This window comes from Cyrtonyx montezumae, unplaced genomic scaffold, assembly GCF_038088225.1.
Source record: "Cyrtonyx montezumae isolate F1298 unplaced genomic scaffold, pur_monq_1.0 scaffold_29, whole genome shotgun sequence".
Lineage (NCBI taxonomy): Eukaryota > Metazoa > Chordata > Aves > Galliformes > Odontophoridae > Cyrtonyx > Cyrtonyx montezumae.
The window spans coordinates 3,114,215-3,136,008 of NW_027072033.1; the positions used below are offsets into that span (position 1 = coordinate 3,114,215).

Genomic DNA, 21,794 nt, shown 5'->3' on the forward strand with positions numbered 1-21,794 from the left:
ACCTAGTGGGATGGTGTACAAAATGTAGGCTAAATTAGTGAGTGGTCTGCTTAACTAATAACTGTCACAGGGTTGAAGTTTAACGAGATTAAGTGCTGGATTCTGCACCTGGAGGAGGGCATCCCTAGGGTACATGTATAGACTGGGAGATTAGAGGCTGGAGTTCAGAAGGTACTTTGAGAACGCTCTTAGAAATGTGGTTTGAATTTTGGGCGATCCTGTGTGGAGCTAAGATTTGAACTCAGTGTCCTTGCAAGTCTCTTCAAACTCAGAGTATTCTATGTAGATTGAGAGTTTGGAACATGGGAACATGCAACTTTGCTACGTGGATTTATAAATCCATTCCTTCTACAATCCAGAGGTACTGTGTGCTTCTGCAACAGTTCATGCAACTGCTGTATTTGGAATAATGTCTAATAGAATGCTATCATAGGAATATTCATGTTACTCTCATTTCTCTCTGTCAGAATGTTTGCTGATGGAATTGAGTATTGCTTTATATTTGTTTTTGTTTCCAAGGATTCAAAACGAGGATTTGGGATTGCAGTTTCTGGTGGCAGAGATAACCCACATTTTGAAAATGGTGAAACCTCGATAGTCATTTCAGATGTTCTCCCAGGTGGCCCAGCGGATGGACTACTTCAGTAAGCAATTTCTTATTTCTCTGTCTGACACATTTTTATGAGCATGGCTGTAGAATACTTAAAACCTTCAGACAGCTGTGGTTGATGTCTTGGGAATTTAGTCCTATAAAGATTTGTGATTTTTGGAAGACTTAGATGACTGTTGTAAATGGAAACAAAAACCAAACCAGAACAACAACACCTGGGATTGTTATATTTTGCTGTTTTCTAAGAAAATAAATTTCAGGAGTGTTGAAAAGCTTTTATGGGCAGCTGTGTCTCCCTTACAATTTTATGTCTTTTAAAGAAACAACAGAAAATACTTAGCATCTCAAAACATTCTTCCTGGTCAGTGATTAGTTTTCATGAGAATGTCTTAAGTCAGCCTAATGGTGAGTCGAAACCATTCCAGGTACTGGAAGAGATAACGGGAGGGAAGAGAAACAGAAGTGTTTGCTAAATATTATTTTGAAAGAAATAAAGGCTTTTCAAGATCCTTTAGATAACATCTTCCTTGGTATGACAACATTTACTGCAGACAAGTATATTTAAATCTATTAGCTAAGATAGTTTCCAGTCCACTGCTAAATAGAATGATGAAGTTGCACAGTAATTCAAAAGAGTGGGTTCTGGCCATTTTTTTTCAAACAGAAATTTGGCAAGATAATATAAAGTTTCTCACATAAAACTGATGGACTAGATCAGAAGAGTACTGGAGAACAGAAAATGGTATACTCCTTCAGTAAAAGGGTTTGGAAAGGTACATAAAGAGGCATGAAAGTCATTCAGGAGTTAGAGAAAATGCTCTACAAAGAGAAGCTTAAAGTATGTAATCTTCTTATTTAAAAAGAAGATTGTGATGTGACTTGATTACAGTGAATAGAAAATAATTGGTACTAAGGATTTCTTTTATCTAGCTGAAAGAAGGTACAGTAGCCAATACTTGCTTGAACTGATGCTTTGACTGTAAGGTTTGTAACTGAGTAAACACCAGAAAAAAGTAACAGGAGGAGCTGTGAAATTATTTTTATCTCCTACACTCTGTAGATTTGAAATGCCTTTGAGAAAATGTGTTTTTAATTTATCATGTGTTATGGATTTGTCTCCTGTGGATAGCTAAGTCTTAGTGGTCTGTTTGAAAAATTGAATTTATAATCTCTTTTGACCTGAGCAGTTTTGTTTGTTTTGCTTTGTTTTGGGTTTTTGCCTTTTTGTTTTGTTTTGTTTTGTTTATTCAGTTTTTGTTCTATTTTGTTTTTCTGGAGGAAGTCAGTTTGGTGTGGTTTTCATCAGACTTGTTCTTCCAGGGTAGATGGGGTTTAAATGCCAGTGTTTCAGAGCAGTGTGCAGGAATGTTTTTTTGTTGACATTTGTATGAATGCTATTGTGTGCAGCAGTGTGAAGCTATCTTAAAATCTTCATGCTACTGTGAATAAAAAAAGCTAACATTTGTTGTGAAAGATGATGAGTCATGAAAAATTTAATAAGTAATATAAATTTTGGTGGTTGTCATGAATATTCTTAAAACAAAATCAAAATCTTCCTTGAAATTGTGGCAGTTTACTGCAGCAGGACATACTAATACACGTATAAAATTATGCTATTCTACCCAAACTCTGATTATCAAAATATTGAAAGCTTCTTGTAGCAACCTCAGGTATTAAGTGTCTATATAACGAGCACTGTTTTTAAAGTGAATGAAATTCCCTTGATCCATCTTTTCCTTCATTCTTAAGGGGGAAAAAAAAAATGTTTTCTTTTGGTGTTTTTATGAAGATTTCTCAATACTTCTCTCTCTTTCTCTCCTCTTTTTCAGAGAAAATGACCGTGTAGTGATAGTTAATGGGACCCCAATGGAAAATGTTCCACATTCTTTTGCAGTACAACAGCTTAGGAAAAGTGGAAAAGTGGCCACCATTGTAAGTATGTTATGAATATCTTCACTCTACAATGGTATATACCTGTGTAACCAATCTAGATACCTGTTTTCTACTATGAAATATACAATAAATGTGTAAAGCAAAGCAAGCCTTTGCCCAGTAGAGCATACAAGTAAATAAAGTGTGCTTTTCTTTTAGTTTATACAGGTGAAGCAAATCAAAGTTAACTTTGTGACACTGTTATTTATCTTGTTGAAAAGGTGGGAACAAAATTTGTCTTTACTCTTGAGTTTTCCTGAATAATGAGTGTTAGTTGGACAAAATAAAATAATATGAAGAAAATTGTGTCCAGCATATTACAGGACTTGGCTATTCAGACCAGCTTTCTTTGACAGATGCATCTACACTTGTTTTGAAGGGGGCTGTCACATTTTCAGAAGCATACTTGTTGCAGAGTTAAAAGAATATGATTAATGATGTGTTTTTTGTGGGTTTGCTTTTTTTGTGTGTGTGTTTTTATTTTAACTCGTCTGATTTTTATACTTCCAGTTAGTACATATTTCTTCTGCACATCTAAATAACCTCATTTACTTGTACTATAAATAGACTAACTTCAACTGTTATAACTACAGCCCTGCAGTATTTCAGAGTTTTGAGGTTCGTTATTTTTTCCCATCTCTGATCAGAGTGTGAAGAATTTTTCATTTGTCAGATGTCAGTTTCTGACTGTTGAAGTTGCTTTCTTTGTTTCATATTGCACTGATCAGGTCGTGAAAAGGCCACGGAAAGTGCCGGCTGCTGCTTTGAGGAGAAGCCCCTCTCTTGACTATGAGGACAGAGCTTTAGATGTAATGGATGACCATGCAGAATTTGATGGCAAAAGTGCTCGGAGTGGCTACAGTGAAAGAAGCTGGCGTAGTGGCAACGGAGGACGCAGTCAAAGCTGGGGAAACAGTCTGGATCAGAGCTATAGAGATGACCAAGACAGAGAGCACAACCGAAGCAGAAATCGTAGCAGGGAATGTAGCTACAGCCGTGATCACAGTCGTGGTAGGAGCATTGATAGGAGCTTGGAACGAGACTATGGCAGAGATCGGAGCAGGGGAAGAAGCATTGACAGGGATGGTGGCTATGAACGGGACTACAGAGAAGACTATGGACCAGCCAGTTACAGTTATGGATCTCAACCTGATCCTAGATATGTGAGGGAGGTGAGGAGTCGAAGTCGAGACAGGCTTCATTCTCGCAGTCCTTCACCTGAAACATACCATCAGCATGAGTACCTAGGACTGCAGGATCAGAATGGACCCATCAGTGTTCTCTTAACAAAAGGCAAACATAGTGAAGGTAGGTATGGGAGGGTTTGACTTTAACAAAGCATATTGTTTTGCTGGTAACAGGAAGGGTACCTAAATATTCTCTGCTTTAGAAAAAAAAAAAGCTTAAAGTATTCAAGTAGAGCTTTTTCACTTTTTGCTTAAGTTGTTCTTTTGTTCTCTCACCCTGCTTTCAGGTTATTTTTTTTTTCCCAGCACCTTGGACTTTGCCTTTGAACTGTTCTCCCACATCACTTGAGTCTCTCTGAGCCCCTTTGTCTTTTGTTTTTCTCTTTTCTCCTCCCTATTCTTCTACATGAGTTATGAAGCATGGATATGATCATGACTGAGATTACACTTGTCATATCTATAAAAAGGGTAGATACATTGAGTGAAGAGTAGACTCTGCTGTTAATGGTGCACTTAATTTTATTATGCTGAAGGAAATAAGTGGTTCCAAGAATTGATTGGTTCTAAATACTTCAGAGTGTAAGTAATGGATACTGAAACAGCAACAACTGAAATAGGGTTTTTTTTCTAATTATTTTGTTTTTGTTTTTGAGTCTTGGAGGTTGTAGATGAAGGCAAAAAATGTGATCTTTCAATATGCACTGAAGTAGAGACTCTTGTGTTGTAAAGCCTATCTGAGATTAGATTATGCTCATTTTCTGTTGTTTTTTTGTTTGTTTCTTTCTTTCTTTCTTTGTTTTTTTACTTTCTAAAGTATGTGCCTGTTTTGACTTGTGAAAGTTTTCTGCCTATTTAAGCTCTTCTTTTGACTCTGGTGAGGATCATCTTCCTTCCTTCTAGTTCTCCCTATGCATATGTTTCTACCTGCAAAGATAATGCAGATAAATATCCAAATAAGGAGGAATATCAAGAGACTTTAAGAAGTTTTATATGTAGCCAGTACTTCCGTAATATTTTCTGCCATTCATATGTACGCTCTGAAGATTCTCTCAAGTGTGATTTCTGTCTTTTCATGCTCAAAGACATGCTTTTTATAAAACCAGTGTTAACAGATAGGAAATGGCTTCAATAAAGCAACTGATAAAAGAACTAGCTCTTTTATTAGTGTTGTTGACACCTTTTCATGCCTTTCTATATCATACAAACTTTGATGCAGAGAAAATGTAGTCCAATGTGTTTATGAGCACGTACTGAACAAAGGCATGATTTCACTTTTGAAGGTGCAGGCTAATGATCTATCTGTGATTGTTTTCAGATTTCTTATTGTTCTTACAGGTGGGACAGCACTGAAATAAGAGAATCTGGGGTTATGTTGGTATACTGAGCCCCCATATCTATTTTTCTCATAGTGTAATGCTGCTTGTACACAACATTGTTAAAAAATTATGTCTTGCTTATTATCTAAGCTACAGTGGGTTATTTCTCTGATTCTAGAATATGGTCTCCGACTTGGAAGTCAGATCTTCATCAAAGAAATGACTAGTACTGGCCTAGCAACCAAAGATGGCAACCTTCATGAAGGGGATATCATTCTTAAGGTGCGTTGTGGTTAAAATGCTAGCAGTGTAGCAAGTATTTGTTGAAGATGGTATATGTCATGTTATAGTGAAGTTCAGTACTGAACTTCAGTGCAATATGGAGTTTTGTTATTTACTTGATACCTTTCTATATCCAGATCAACGGTACAGTGACAGAGAACATGTCTTTAGCTGATGCCCGAAAATTGATTGAGAAGTCTCGAGGAAAGCTCCAGCTGGTTGTCCTCAGGGACAGAAAGCAGACCCTGCTCAACATTCCTTCATTGAATGACAGTGACTCAGAAATGGATGGTGAGGTTTAATTTGGATGAAAAATTCTTCTCTCTGCAGAGATAAATTGGAGCTTATGGTGTTTTGCTGTGACACAGTGGTACTAGTTTTCAAAACACAAAACAAGCAAAAAACTGCACACACAACTAAATAATGGTCAAATAAGCATCAAGCCAACTTCCTTTTAGGTGAAAAAAGAATTCTGTAGTAATCATGCAATTACATACTGGGCAGGGGTAAAGACAGAAGAAGTAGTGATGATGGTCAGGCAAAATAATTGTCAGTGGTACTTAATTCCCATACTAAACAAGTTGGTTACCTTAATAAAAGGCTTTAATATTAAAATCATGCAGAGTGAACTGTCTGTCCTTCTGAGGACATTAACATTTATTACATAATTCATTTGAAAAGTGTTTAGAACAAGAGGATATGATGTCTCTGGAAGAAATGGTTTCAATTTCCAGTATCCTCATAAGTGATCTCTGACAGTGCATGAGCTGTATCTCACAATATGATCTCACTTTGCGAAGGTGTCAGGATGTTTGGGGGAGTAGGATATTACATTACTTAGTGCAGGGTGTTTGTTTCTTGGATGTCAGCATATGCTGTACAATACTTCGTAGGTTTTACCATGATGACTGAGGTGTGGTTCAAATTTCAAGGCTACTCTTTCTCATCACTGAGAAGCACAAGTGAGGATGGTTAATGTAGTCTTCTGTTGCTGTTTCTTCAGCAGAACTCAAATTAATGCTAGCTAATCTAGTGATAGTATGGTGATAGTAGCTGTGTGCTGTGTGCTTCCCAAAAGTTGTGTGAAAACTCCCTAAGGTATATTTCAGTGTACAAGGGGAAGCACTAAAAAGCATGCAACACTTATGAAACCCTACTCAGATCCGAACACCAAACTTGGAAGGGAAATAGGCTTGAAAGTTCAGCATACATATGAAAGCTTTTGTAAACAAATGCGGTGATTACATGTACAGATAATATAAGCATTTTTTGGTTTGTTGCTGTTTTTATATATACTTCTCTTTTCATTTATATATTTTTTTGTTTCTATAGATATTTCTGAAATAGAGTCAAACAGATCATTTTCCCCTCAAGATGACAGATTACATCATTCTGATCTGGATTCACATTCATCCAATGAAAAGCTGAAGGAGAAAACAAAGTAAGAAGTGTTGTTTTCTAGTATTTTGCTTATCATGGGAATGCTTGAAGTACACGCACTGTTAACTGTTTTTCTGCATTCTTTCTTTTTTTGTGCTCAATTTAGTGCAAAAGATGATCCACCCAATAGGATGTCTAGGATGGGAGCAATGCCTACACCATTTAAATCAACTGGTGATTTTGCTACAACTGCTGTCACTGTTACAGACACAAACAAAGAACCAAAGTACCAAGATGATGTAGCAGGTCAGAGCTGAAATTCCCATAGAAGTTTCCTCCATTTTTTTTCCCCCTCCTGACTGCAGAATGTTTCTTCCCCCAGTCAAATCCATAAGTCTAGTTTAGTCTTCCAGTTAATCACATCCAGGTCTGTCTTTGCTTTGGAGTATAAAGAAAGAGGAAACATCTGAGTTTACCTGAAGGCAGTTGTCCATTAAAGTTACTATTGCAAAAACATTTACTTACCTGGATGCTACCTAGTAGCCTGGTACCCTAAGTAGACAGGAAAAGCTATTTTTTATTTGTCTTGCCTGATGAAAGAGTTATGTATCCTTCTGATGATTTTTTTTCCCCCCAAGAATTAAGGAAAAACAAAGAAACACCTAAAAATAAAGGAAAATAAATCAGTTCTAGGCATTTAAATTTGTATTAATCTTTGGTATGGGAAAGTTGGACTGCTGTTTGATCACTAAAAATTGCTGCCAGTTGAACTTTTTTTTATAGCTTAGTAACTTGCACTTTTTTTTTTTTTTTTTTTTTACATACAGTGTCCCAAGCAAAAGCAGTTACAAGAACAGTTCTTAAACCTAGCCCTGAAGATGAAGCAATATATGGGTAAGGAGCCATATTCCCTGTTCTTTTGCTCTCAGTGTTTCCATTACTTGCATGTAGCTATTGCTTGCCTATATTCAGACTTTCTGTACTTCTGGAGTGATACTCCTTTTAAAGTTTAATGCCAAGATCACACGCTTTCTAACTGTGTATACTTGGGGAAAAAAAATGGTTTTAGAAGTATTTGTATGGAACATATAGACATGGAACATGGAATTCCTTATAGATATGGAATGTATATAATGTATTTTACACCTCTTCATTATTTTATACTTACAAAAGAATGATACCCTTTCCCTTATATTAAGATACAAAGAGAGCATTCTCTATTTGGGAACAAGTCTGTTGGAAGAGAAGGCCAGATGTGTTTCTATGCAAGCTGAAAAATTATATACAGAAGTTTGCATCTTTTCTTCAAACTGAAGCTTGTGCAGTCCATATTGCCATTTCATAACTGCTCTGACTGAAAAAACAAACAAACAAACAGACAAAAAAACCCCAAAACCTTGCAAAATTTGTGGAGGTGAGGGCATTGGCAGATTTTTTGTGTTTTTTTCAGAAGTGATCAATTTTAATCTGGTACTGTTGTTGCCTTAAAAATTAAGATACTAAAGGTTGTAAACAGTATTAATATGAAATCAACATACGTGTTCTCTTTGACTGTTTCCAAATACAAAAAAGAAAGGGAGAAGAGCACTGAGATTGTAAGGCAAAGCCTAAAGATCATGTGTTTGAAGTTTTTTTCTCAAATCAGTTCTCTTATCTTGCCAGGGGTTGGACTTTTTATGCGGTTATTGATGTACAAATTAATCAAGTTATTATTTCAGTGAAGGGGAATTTGTAATACAGGCTTAGGGTATTAGTGAGAAAGGCTGACAGATAAATTCTGTCCTCTGTGTTGGAAGGTCATTTAGGCATACAGCTTTTCTGACAGGAAAAATCTGAACCTAATCCTGTAGCCTCCTCCTTTCTGAAATATGAAAGGTATGAAAGTTAACATAACAGTAGAATATATTCTGAATTATTTGTCAGTACAAGTAAACAAAAGTTCCATGTGATCTAATAAATGTTAAACTGCAAAGAAAATAGGCCTAAATTTCATTTGTATGACAGTTCTTGAGTGCTGGGTGGAAAAAACTATGAGTGAGATTACTCATTACTCAGGCTGTTGTCATACTAGATAGATAGGTAGGTAGGTAGGTAGATAGATAGATAGATAGATCTGCTTACGTGGAAAGAGGGTCCAATAAGTGATTGATCCTTGAAGCATTACTTGGGTATGTGCAGCCTACCTAGTGACAGAAAGGGGATAAGAGTGTTACTTACATGTTTTTTAAAGTTGCAATTTTTTGTTCTTGCCAACCTGTTACTGTCATATGCCTAATTTCTGGCTGTCCTTTTTCTGCCTGTAAATCTTGTAGTCCCAATACAAAAATGGTGAGATTCAAGAAAGGGGACAGTGTGGGTCTACGGCTTGCTGGTGGAAATGATGTAGGGATATTTATTGCTGGAATTCAAGAAGGCACCTCAGCTGATCAGGAAGGACTTCAGGAAGGAGATCAGATTCTCAAGGTATGTGTATATGTCCCTGAAATTCAAGCTTTTGTAATTTTTCGTTTGCTTCTTAGTGAAAATATAGAATAAGCAATGTTCTTAGAATATCAAGTTTTTCCTTGGTTTTGTATAAAATTCTGTGGAAAGAGTTGATAGGAAAAAGATTAATTAAAAAAAAATGCCTCAAGATGGAAGACAATAAGTTTTCTGTACACTCTATCCTCCTAGTCTTGGAGTAGGGAAAAAAAAAAAGCCTGTATATTTTTCTTTTTTTCATTTTTCTCCCAATTATTTGAATAACAGCAACTGGTTTTCCTGGGTTCTGAATTATTTCTTCTATGCTATTTTGTCCTTTTTCATTCTATTTTTTTTTTTATTCATTTTTAGGAGGCTAATCTTCAAGGCCTTTTGGAGACTCTTTAATTTGTAGAAGAAATCAAAATAATCTATCATTGAACATCCTGAACCTTACTATTTTAGAAAGACTACTCTGACTTATATATATATATATGTATTCACTTAAAAAAAAAAAAAAAAGCTTTGGGTATTCTTTTTTAATTGTTGTTTTTTTCAAGTGTTATTTTATTTTTTGGTAAATAGGTAAACACTCAAGATTTCAGAGGCATTGTTCGGGAGGATGCTGTTTTATACCTATTAGAAATTCCCAAAGGTGATACAGTGACAATTTTGGCTCAAAGCAAATATGAAGGTAGGTGTTCTCATCAAAATGTGCGTGTATCTATGAAGCTTTTGGAGGTTTGAGAAGGATGCTATGATCTGTTTTGTCAGTGAAACTACAGTGATAACTTCTCTCCTGCTTATTCTTGGCAGCATTTTAGTTACCTTTTCAATAGCATGAGAAAGCTGTCTTCCATACCACAGGGATCACAGAGATGCCTGTGTGATAAATGTCAGAACATTTCATCACCTTTTTTGTTATTAGCAAGTAGCATTTTGTCTTAATCCTGGTAACATACTGTTCGTTCCTTCTTCTTTACTGCATGTAGCAGCTGACCTGAGATCTGGTGTTTACATTCCTTTTCGGCTATGCCTTGGCAATCATAATGTATTCATAGTCGCCCAGCAGAAAGTGGGCAATTTGCTGAGCAGTTAAGGAGCAAGCCTCTTGCTTTCCTGTTTGAAGACATAGCCTGCTTTAATACTGAAGTACCCTAGCTGCCTTTTGCTTTTTGAAGGTGCAAGTTCATGCTTCCGTTTTGCTATAATGGCCACACTTGTACAAATGCAGAACAATATTGGTAATATGTGCATAGGGTAGTGGTTGTGGAGGCTGTTCTTTTGTGTATTTTTGAGTGGAGGGAAAGAATCAAATGGGATGAATAGAATTAAATCCAGCTGGTGACTGGTGACTGGTGGTGCTTCTCAGTGGTCAGTAGTGTTGTCAGCCTCCTCTCCCATGTAACTAGCGGTAGGACAAGAATTAATGGCCTCAAGTTGCTTTAGGGAAGGTTCAGGTCTAATATTAGGAAAAATAGTATTCCTAGCATGGTAAGGAATGTTAGAACAGGGAGGTGGTTGAGTCACTGTCTGGACGATTTCAAGAAGAGTGTAGACATAGCAGTGAGGTTTTGTGGGCATGGTGGTGATGGGTTGATAATAGGACTGTATGGTGTTACTGGTCTTTTCCAGTGTCAGTTATATGATTCTAATTTTAAAACTTTCATCTAGAATGACAGTTTAATCTTTCTTTCAAGTGTAAAAATCATAAACTAAATGGAGTTCCTTTTTTAGTATACAGAGACATCATGGCCTGTGGCAGAGGAGATTCATTCTTCATCAGAAGCCACTTTGAGTGTGAGAAGGAGTCACCACAGAGCTTAGCCTTCACCAGAGGGGAGATCTTTAGAGTAGTTGATACGCTGTATGATGGCAAACTGGGAAACTGGCTGGCTGTGAGAATTGGAAATGAACTTGAAAAGGGCCTCATTCCAAATAGGAGCAGGTAAGCTGACATTCTCTCATCCTGCTAATTTTTGAAAAAAGGTGTTATTCTTTTTTCAGGGATTTTTGCTTCCTATGGTCGTACCTTTATTTATTTGTTTGTTTATTCCTTACAAGGATGAAGGAATTTTTATGTCTGTACTTTCACAACACTTGTTCCTGTAAAACTGTAGATTTTAGACCATGGTATTGTGAGAAGATGAGAGAAAGGATGGACACACTGAGCTGGGCTTTTGCAACACAGCCCTAGAACTGTGATTCAATAATCACCCAAGCTTCTTAATTCTTTTTTTACAAAATTGGTAGTGTTCTTTATTTGCTTGAGGGTAGTTTTAAAAAACAAACAAGAAAGCCAAAACCCAGCAAGCTCTCACTACTGCATGTGCAATGATACTCTGATGATTCATCTCAAAAGACCTTCTAGTGCCTGAAGTCTTTGTAAATCCTTGATGAAAACATTTTTAGAATTTATTCCAAGCTAATATTTCTTGGTAGCAAGAGTAGTGATTTTAGCATGAACTATGGAGTTAAACGACAGCAATGGTTTTTTTTTGTTGTTGTTATTTTGCTTAATTTACACTGTTCTAGTAAAAGTTAATGTGAGATAAAAGTGTTCATAGATTGTGCACTGAACAAGGGAATTAAAATTAATCTGCAGAAACAATAAGGATGTTTCTTTAGACTCTGGCTTTTAATCCCTGAACATGGTCATGGTTTTATGATGGGAACAAAAAAATTATGCTCTCAGTTGCTTTGTACAGAAGTTACTGAAATACAGCTCATACGTGGTTCCCCTGCCTCTTTCCTGGTTAGTACATTCCATCCTCTCTGGTAATTAATCCGTCCAAAGCAACCTTTATTTCTATACTGTAGTGGCTTAAAATGAAGAAGAGAATAATAGCTGCAGCTGTTTAGGCCATCAGTTTTGACTGCTCTTTTTTCACAATGCTGTGCAGCTGCATTCTTTTTATCTCTGTATGAGTTACCAGTTTAAAACTCTGGGCTAATCCAGCAATTTTGTAGCTTTGGTAATCTGGATCATCATTCTGATGCTGAGTTTGCTCCAAGGAACCCGTATTTCTATCCTTTTCAACTATTCATTCATGGCTGCCTAGCTGTCAAACTGTTGGTTGCAAATTCAAAACTCGTTTCTTCAGTGAAAGACCTTTTGCCCATTCTTGACTAGATGCTTACAAATAAGCACTGTGCTTTCTCTGTCAGAGCTGAGCAGATGGCCAGTGTTCAGAATGCCCAGAAAGATGGCTCTAGTGACAGGGCAGACTTCTGGAGAACACGTGGGCAGCGATCTGGAGCGAAGAAGAATTTGAGGAAGAGTCGTGAAGATCTGACAGCTATTGTATCAGTGGGCACAAAATTCCCAGCTTATGAGCGAGTTCAGTTGCGTGAAGGTGAGTGAGACTGCTGTAGCCACCTGTCCTTTTATTGCTGGCTCTTTTAGCGTCCAAATGTTTATTCATCTAAATTGGTGATTTGGAACAACTTAGCCTTCAGTGTTAAATTTGAACAACAGAAAGAGATGATGGTTTTTTTTATCAGAATGCAAATTTCTGGACACTATAAACTGCTTTAAAAATAAAGCTTTCTAGATTTTCTAAACTGCTGTTGTTCTCACTTGCCTCTAAACTACACATCATCATTATGAGGAATAAGGAAGTTAAACTAAAACACTTCTATGCTTTCTCAGCTGATGAAGCTTTCTTCAAGTTGCACTGTTGCACCAACTTTCAAGAAATAAAATTTAAGTGTTTTTCATGATACCTTTAACATCTTGCTAAGTTTACAGAGTAAATGAAGATATTTTGTACTGCTTCACGTAAGTGTGTAAAAGCAATCTTACTGGGCTAATCTTTTTTCCAACTATATTTTTGCAGCTGGTTTTAAGAGACCTGTTGTGATATTTGGCCCTATTGCAGATGTTGCTATGGAAAAGTTGTCAAATGACTTGCCTCACCTGTACCAGACTGCAAGTAAGTTGTCCTCCTAGCTTCCTTATCATCTTTAGCTGAAGAGAAGTGGTAACTTGTTCTCATACCTTCCCAGCTACTACAGATGAGCTAAAATGTTTTCTTTGCAGAGACAGAACCCAGAGATGCAGGTTCAGAGAAGGCAACTGGGGTAGTACGCTTGAACACTGTGAGGCAAATCATTGAGCAGGTATTTTTCTATGACAACTGCTTACTCTTAAAGGCATATTGTTGAGTTTATTTGCTCTTGAAACTTGGGATTTCTCCTATCCTCACTGCATCTATTTCTCTCATAAGCAGACTTGTCTAGTGGTAGAGCTATTTTGAAATGTATTTAAGATCAGTTTGTATCATTTTGATAGCTGTTCTCTAAATGAGAATGTGAACCTGATACTAAAAATTAAATTCTGCTATGTTAGTCCATTATAAATTGAAGCAGAGGGGTGTCTACATTCTGTGGTGTGCTTCCTGAATTTTCCAGTGTAATCTTTCTGTCATGCAGTCCTCTGCATATGGCAGTTGCCATCAGAAATCTAATATTTTAGATTGTGTCACAGTTATCCTTATTTGAACTGAATTGGAAGGGGTTGTGGTAGCAGTGAAATCTACTGGGACTGAACTGACTCTTTTTGTAATATTCTCTGGGAATAAAGTAAATAGGTTGTAATTGAAGCACCTTAAAAAGTAGGCTACAGAATGCACTCTGTTGCTTACTATCCCAAGCCCAATATAGGCAGTGGCAGAGGGGTTAACATGTGACACAGAAGGCTATTCAGAGCTCATGCCCCACTGCAGCACATTTCTTGACACCAGCAGTAGCTGAGAAGTAATATATTAAACAAAAAAAAGTCTTTCCTCAGATAATAAGTGTGGATAAAATTCCATAGTTAACATCCTGGTTAACTATGGTTGGGGTAGTGGAAGCTGTGGTTTGCACAGGTGGAGAGAAAAGCTAGTTAAATTCAGTAGAATAAGTGTATTTAACTTAATGTGAGTTAGTTAATTAACATAAGAGTGTGGAGTCAGGCAATAGCTGTTCAGAAAAATTGAGCTGAAGGGGAAATGTTGCCTGCTATGGCTTCTGAATGCAATATAACTGTAGGAAAAAAAAATCCAACAAGTTATGGCCTTCTGAGGAGGAAGGCATCCTAGATTTCCCAGGATAAGATGTTCAAAACCCTGCTCCTTAGTCTGTACAGGCAGAGCACTGATTGGAGTTTCTTGTTAACAGGATAAACATGCTCTCTTGGATGTGACTCCTAAAGCAGTAGATCTGCTAAATTATACCCAGTGGTTTCCCATTGTAGTCTTCTTTAACCCAGACAGTAAGCAGGGTGTGAAAACAATGAGACAAAGGCTGTGTTCCACATCTAACAAGAGCTCAAGAAAGCTTTATGAGCAAGCAAACAAGCTGAAGAAAACTTGTTCCCACCTCTTTACAGGTAAGAATATGTGTCAAACCTGCTTATCAGTGGATGTAACTGTCAGTCTTCAGACATCCAGTTACTGTTCTGCGTATTAACTCAATATGCAGGCTGGAACTAGGAATGTGAAGCCATGGTCATGAGCAATCTCTTCTTTGATTTCCTCTCAAAATTCCTTGTTTTGCCAAATTATAATAATAATAATAAACATAACCGAGAGTCAGTGTGCTATCTTTCAAAGGCAATAAATGAGTTAAGAATCTTAGGATGTGAACAAAGTAAAGTTACTACATGTTTGTGATATAAATGAAAAGTGTGTTGAACACTCACATAAATGCTCATACTGTGTTTGCTGCATGTAAGTACTTTCTCCTTAATTTTGTGTAGCCACCATCAATTTGAATTCAGCTAATGATAGCTGGTATGGCAGTCTGAAGGATACCATTCAGCAACAGCAAGGTGAAGCAGTTTGGGTGTCAGAAGGAAAGGTAAGCGATCACTCTGTGCTAATTTACACATGTCTCAAGATAATCTCGTCAGCAAAAATGTTAAAATTTTTATTTGCTTATGCTGGGTATATTACACAAGTAGTCAGTTGATGTCTGTCTTGGTAACTGAAAATTACCTGTTTTGATCTTATACTTTTGGAGCTTTGACCCCTAATCCTGTGGCTATGGAAGAGTGGTGAGGAAGAATAAACTAATTGGGATTTTCCTTTATGATTCTGTTCTAGAATTTCTTTTGGTTCTGCAAAGCCATTCTTACCATGATGTCATGATGTAGTTAAGCTCTAATTCTTACTTCTTTAGTCTTTGTTCCTTAATTCTTAATAACTTTTCTACAGGTGGATGGCATGGAAGATGACGCAGATGATCGCATGTCTTACCTTACTGCCATGGGTGCTGACTATCTGAGTTGTGACAGTCGGTTGATCAGTGACTTAGAAGATACAGATGGAGAAGGAGGTGCATACACTGATAATGAACTTGATGAACCTGTAGATGAACCAAGAGTTTCATCTGTTGGCCGATCCTCTGAACCTGTACATCATGAGGAGGTGAGATGCCTGGATTTTCAGGAAGGCTGTGCTTTGAACTTTCTGAAAGCCTTGTATATATGGCTTCAAAATAAATAAAAATCTCTTGTACTTTCTTTAAGGTGCAGCATTATTTTACCTATGATAGTGTTTCAGAAGTATCTTCTGTTGGTCAAAAGTAATAATACCTCTGCTGCTGTGCTTAACTCTATAGGTTTCTGCTAATGTCTAATCACCTTGAATTATATCTGCAGTGTTGATTATCAGATTGCTGATAGTCCTGTAACCTTTGGTTATTGCTGCCAAAATAGTAAACATGAGAGAGACCAAAAATGGTTGAATGACACTGCAGCTTTTTTTAATCTCTCATGTTCTTTCACAGAATATAAAGAAATTTAGCTTGGAACAAAGAACACCATTGAGGAAAGCTGGTAGCAGGGAGATCCTTAGAGAACCTAGTCCACCTCCAGCATTCAAACCTGAACCACCCAAGGTAAATATATAGAAACAGAATACAAAGTTCCTCTTTCAGGAGAACTTTTCAGGGTGGCACATTAGGAAAAGCAACAGGAATGATGAAAGACAGGAGAACAAGGATGAGTGGAAGAGAGAATGAATTAGGGGTTTGCAAGGCCCAGCAGAAAGAAAAGAGATAGCAGTTTATTAAGAGATAGCAGTTTTTTAAGATTCCAGTTTATGAGGTCTCTATATGGAAAAAGAAATGATACTGCTTTTTATGTCTGCTAATTAAATGAAAGGCACTTGAAAGTAACAAGGACAAACCTGAGTTAATCATCAAGAAAAGTCCATCTGATGGGCCATTGTTGTGAAATGCAGAAACAAGTCTACCACCTCTGTCATCAATTTCCATGACTAGAAATTGTTGTTAACTTACTACTTAAACCTTGCTCAGGAAAAAAATGATGATGCTTGGAGACCAAATTCACTCTTGCAGTTTCTGATATCCACTGACCTTAGCGTCTTTTCTGCATGAGACTGTATGCCTTCACCATCTTCATTCCATACACAAATACATTAAAAATACATCCAAATACAGTTCACCAATGGAGGTAGGGCCATGCAGGACACAAGCAATGAAAATAATGGTAGAAGAGATGATGGGCATGGTGCTGTGCACTTCTAAATTCCAGGTGATATTTTATATTAGATAGTATGGACAAATCATCTGGGGGTTCAGTATTCTCTGCATTCTTCCTTGGAATGCTATGTTTGCTTGGTTGCTGTGGTAGTTATGGTAATCTTCAAAGAGTTGTAACAATAAGTCTAAGTATGCTACTCTTCTGTAGCCTGATGTGTAGCATGTGGATGTATGGCTACCCAGAATATCCAAATGCTCAAGTACCTTTCAAGATTTTCTTTGAATGGTGGCACTACTAAAATACAAAGGCAAAATGACTGACTTCAGATTAAAGTCTTCATTTCAGATAATAATATGAATTCGCTATTGTAAACTTATTATTAATACTTATAGGGGAAGCTACAAAACAAGGAGGATCTATATGACTTCCCTAAGAACTATGACTCCAGACCGAGTAACGTCAATGTCAGCAGTGAGTCTTCAACTGTATCAGCCAAACCAGCACCACCACCTGTTTCTGTGAAACCTACTTTTGGGCGTCCCATCCTGAGAAATACTCAGCCAGCAGTCCCAAGTGCAGAAGAAGAAGAGGAGGGAAAGTTGGAAGAGGAAGGAAGTGAACAAGAAAATACTCCAAAATCTGTGCTGAGGAAAGTCAAAATATTTGAGGAGATGGATCATAAGGCAAGGATGCAAAGAATGCAAGAGCTACAGGAGGCCCAGAATGCCAGGGTATGAAGAAACACATTCTCCCCTTGTTGTGCTTTCCAGTACACAGGACAGTCTGCATCCTGAAAGTGAAAACCATACACTTAACATTGTGTTGATTCTGGGGGGGGAAGTGTGGTAAATTACACAAAAGGAAATATCTCTGTGTGGATTTGCATGTAGAGAGAGAGTGTAATTTTTGGCTTCTGTATTTTGTTCTTGCAATCCTTCATTTCCACATGTACTTTTAGCAGAAGATCTTGCACCTGCAGGAATACAAATAAGATCATTTGTCAGTTTGTGCTTTAATTGTTTCAGATGTAGCTGTGACATCCTATGTCTATTATTTATCCCTTGTGGATAGACTTAAAATGAACAGTTATTTTCTCCAACTTTATTTTAAAGATTGAAATAGCCCAGAAGCACCCAGATATTTATGCTGTCCCTATCAAAACGCAGAAGTCAGACCAGAACTGGCCCCAGCCCATGAGGTAAGGTATATCCACTTTAAAGTATTCTGCTTTGAATGTGTAGTTCAGTGTCAAGAGGATAGTTTCTGTTCATAAAAATAATCAGAATCCTACCTCAGTAATTGCTTTCTTGTGGTGCCTTGAAAATTACTGTAAAGATGAGGCAAAACTTCAGTTAACTCCTTTTGTTTCTCATTATTTTCTTTTTCTTTTAGTGTATTCATAATATTTTAGTTAGCTAGGAAGAAACAACTGTTTTGCTTACTGAGAGACTTGCACAGTCAGGTTTTAGTTCCAGTTACTATTAATCTAACTCAGATGCTTTTCTGCATTTGTGTCCTTTGAACTCCATTCTTTCTGTGCTAGATGTTTGGTGACTGTTAGTCTATCCTAATGAATAACTGCAGTTTTAATTACTCAGGTTATTAGTTAGTTTCAGATGTATTGCCTGGATAGGGAAACCCAGAATTAAACTTTACAGAGGATGCCCATCAAGGCACAGCTGAGGAGAGAACTTCTCTTTGAATCTAACCAGTCTCATGAAATTGTTGAGATTCTTTTATTAAAGTTAGTGATTTTTCAATTGTATGACCACTGTGTCAGCAGAAACCTCCACAGTCACCTAGGAATAAACACTGTTGTTTTGTGCTCTACAGAACTCCCTGAGTTTTTAGAAAGTAGCCAGAAAGTCATTTTTAACTGCATATGGAGAGTATTCGCCTACTTAGATAAGTCAGTGCTGTTAGCATTTTAGAGGAATGGTAATGGCTGCCCTGGAAAGGGCTGCAGTGGCAATATGGAGAGAGAATGATACCTTATTTGTGTACAGTGTAGGGCAGCAAAAATCATGGGTTTTTACACTGGTGAAACATCTTTGGCATATTGCATTTACATACATCTGCTTGGTGTCACGTTAAATGGGCAGCACCAAAGTGTATAAAAAGGAAATAAACAGATTGTGTGTGCCTGTTTCTTTTAGAGATGGGAGCCATTGTGAGAGTCCTGAATGAGAAGAGAAGGCTGTAAGTTTAAGAAACATCCCATCTCAGACCTCGATACAGAAGACTAGAGATGCAAGGAAAGGAAACAGGCATACAAAGAATGGTGCAGAAAAGAATGGTGCGAAATAGTTTGAGGAAGATGTCACTCAGTTGGGGTATTAGCAATAGTGTGGAAACCTCTGTGCTCAGGGAGTAAAGAGCAGCAAAGCACTTGATTAGGTTGGGTGAGGTGCAGAGTAGTTAATACTTCTAAATTTAGCATTTTTCCAGGCATGTTGAGTGGATCAGATCTGAACACAAAGCTCCAGCTTGCTCTTTTGTTAGACTTACTGTGGCTATACAAATGTTGATGTTGGTAAAACAAGCTTGAAGTGGCTTCGTTGGCTCCTTGTGGCTCTCTGTGTTGTGTGTGACCATAAAGTCAATACGAGGTATTGTTATTTTTAAGTTTTCAGAATGGAAGTAAACATTATCCTTTTTTTTCCCCCATCTGACTGTGCTAGCTACCGACCTCCAGAACCCCAGAAACCTCCTACTAGACCTTACCTTGAGGATCGTGGCAGCTGTGGCAGTGATGGAGAGGAGGAGGAAGAGTACCGTCGGCAGCTATCAGACCACTCTAAGAAAGGTTATTATGGACAGCCATCCAGATACAGAGACACAGAACTGTAGGCTTGCTGATCCGTGCAAGCAGAATGCTGTTTTGAGGTTCTCTTCCTTCCCAGCCAAAGTGGAGCAGAAGTTAGTCTTGCAAAGCTGTATTTTTGTTGGGGATAATGAGTAGGTGTGCTGCACAACTTAGACATATCCATAGGCTGAAACTGGAAGACTTTGTTTTTTGGGGATATACTATTTTGTTAGCTTCTAAGAAAAGAAATCACTATCGCCTGAACGCTGTTGCCTGTTTTGAAAGGACCAAATCCTGTTTCAAAGTTTGCATTAATTGTTAGTATTTTCATACTTTAACAGGAAGACCTTCTTTTCCCCTTTTATTAATACTGCCAATTTGGGCTGTTTTACCGTGTTGTGAAAGTATGATCTAGGAGGTAAGAATTCTCGATGCAACAGAACTAAAGTTAAAAGTATTTAAAAACAGTAAGTGCCTTTAACAGGAAGCATTTCTAGTTGTTCATTTGGACATCCAATACTTGTGTAAAGCCATAACACACTAATGGGGGGATTGACTCCTTTGCCTAACTTTTTTATCAGATTTGTGACAATAATTTACCTTGCATGTTGTTTTTTGAAGTTCATATATGCATATGGGATATTTCTAAAATACTGACTGTACATAATGAAGGTGGAGTTGGCCAGCTTGGTTGAAAAAGACCAGGATCTGCTAAAACAGAAAAAATGGTGTAGAAATTCAGTCATGTTGAAATTTACACAGCCGCAAATAATAAAGAATAGATTATAGATAAATGTTATGTTTCATTTTTTTTTCCTTCTGAGCAGTGTTGGGCTGCTAGAGCCTCACTTCCACAAATGTGCTTACAGCAGTACATCATTCATCTATCTTCTGCTCCTCAGTATACCAGAAAGCTTCCCTGTTGGTGCTATCTTAGTAGTGTTTTGAAGCCTTGTATTTTCGTATTTTAGTCTGTTCTCCTTTAAAAGAAAAGCAAAACAGAACTACAGTCTGCCTGTAAGACACTTACATTTGGTGTACTGCCTTCTGTCTTTTCTTGTCAAAGTGAAGGTATTCCTCAGGTGAGAAAACATGGGCTGCTCACCGTAGCTTACTTCCATTAAGCCACTTTAATCAGCTAAGAGAATTTGTTGTCATCAAAACATTTTTTTTATTCCAGCTGTATGTGTTCAGGTGTGGGTTCCTCTAAATTTCAGCACCATAACTCTGTCTTCGCAGTGGTTATGTCCTGCATACATTAGATTTTAGCTTGTAGGTTGGTTGTGTATAAGAAGGGTGAAGCAAAAGTCATGATCATCAGTTCATCAGGGTGATTTTTGTTCCACCTAGTATCCTTGCCTCATTCCATTCATGGGCAGTAATGACTTGGTGAATAACAAAGATGTGGAGCTGCAGGAGTGGGTCCAGAGGCTAGGAAGGTGAGCAGAGGGCGGGAGCACCTGTCCTATGAAAAGAGGCTGAGTGAGCTGTGCTTGTTCAGCCTGGAGAGGGTATGGCTCTGGGGAGACCTCATTGCGGCCTTCTAGTACTTCAGAGGAGCTTATATGGAGGAGGGAGTCTGACATTTTACATGGTTTGATACTGATAGAATAATTCATATTTTCATAGGTAGAATAGAACAGAATATTCATAAAGACATGGAATGGAATGGAACAGAATGGAACAGAACAGAATGGAATAATAGATAAAATAGAATCATAGATTCTGTGACTGAAGCGGAGCTTTCCCATGAATATTTGGAAAGAGAGGGATGGGAAGGTCTCTATCCCAGCTAGAGGAGCCTGGGGAGGATAGTAGTATTTAATGAGAAAGGGGAATGTTGGGGTAGCTGTGGGGTGCTGAATGCACCTGGAGACCAGGCTGTGATGAGTCTCCCTTCAAAATGGACCCTACATGCAGCCACATGCTCTCTGACCCAGTCCCCCATGTCTTTAGGGAGCATATTTCAGCCTGATACGGGAGGAAACATTAGGACTATGGTAATCATTTGTCACACATCAGTGATGACTGCTGAAGGACATGAAATTCTGACAAAGGACGTCTGTAGTACAAATGCACCCATCTTCCTGCTCCCATTTGTGACTGATGCTCCAATGGAAAGCTTTTCCTTTACAGGCTCTGTTGTCAGACTGCACCATACCCAGTGACCTTATGGTAAGGGCCCCCACCTATCCTGCAGCTCTCTCAGTGGGATAGTGGCAAATGAACATTTGCCATTTGTGCTGTCTTGCACAGTCCCCAGGGTTCGTGCCTTTCCCTCTCTGCCTTTTGCTAAATGTGGAGGTGATGGGAAGCATTCTTAAGCTCG

General features: G+C 37.8%; 1 protein-coding gene across 3 annotated transcripts in view; it reads left to right on the forward strand.

Moving 5' to 3' along the window:
• Positions 1-20,259, forward strand: part of TJP2 (tight junction protein 2) — a 47,156-nt gene extending 26,897 nt beyond the window's left edge. For all 3 annotated transcript variants that reach the window (XM_065740601.1, XM_065740600.1, XM_065740599.1), the window contains exons 3-23: positions 520-644; positions 2,440-2,542; positions 3,271-3,850; positions 5,224-5,327; positions 5,465-5,618; positions 6,660-6,768; positions 6,874-7,013; positions 7,535-7,601; positions 9,020-9,170; positions 9,753-9,861; positions 10,905-11,115; positions 12,336-12,523; positions 13,007-13,102; positions 13,210-13,289; positions 14,331-14,541; positions 14,911-15,011; positions 15,368-15,580; positions 15,942-16,052; positions 17,052-17,390; positions 17,772-17,857; positions 19,341-20,259. In XM_065740601.1, coding sequence (XP_065596673.1) covers positions 520-644; positions 2,440-2,542; positions 3,271-3,850; positions 5,224-5,327; positions 5,465-5,618; positions 6,660-6,768; positions 6,874-7,013; positions 7,535-7,601; positions 9,020-9,170; positions 9,753-9,861; positions 10,905-11,115; positions 12,336-12,523; positions 13,007-13,102; positions 13,210-13,289; positions 14,331-14,541; positions 14,911-15,011; positions 15,368-15,580; positions 15,942-16,052; positions 17,052-17,390; positions 17,772-17,857; positions 19,341-19,509 — 3,447 coding nt within the window. In that variant the 3' untranslated portion in view covers positions 19,510-20,259. The remainder of the gene's footprint in view (positions 1-519; positions 645-2,439; positions 2,543-3,270; positions 3,851-5,223; positions 5,328-5,464; positions 5,619-6,659; positions 6,769-6,873; positions 7,014-7,534; positions 7,602-9,019; positions 9,171-9,752; positions 9,862-10,904; positions 11,116-12,335; positions 12,524-13,006; positions 13,103-13,209; positions 13,290-14,330; positions 14,542-14,910; positions 15,012-15,367; positions 15,581-15,941; positions 16,053-17,051; positions 17,391-17,771; positions 17,858-19,340) is intronic.
• Positions 20,260-21,794: the final 1,535 nt, after the last annotated feature.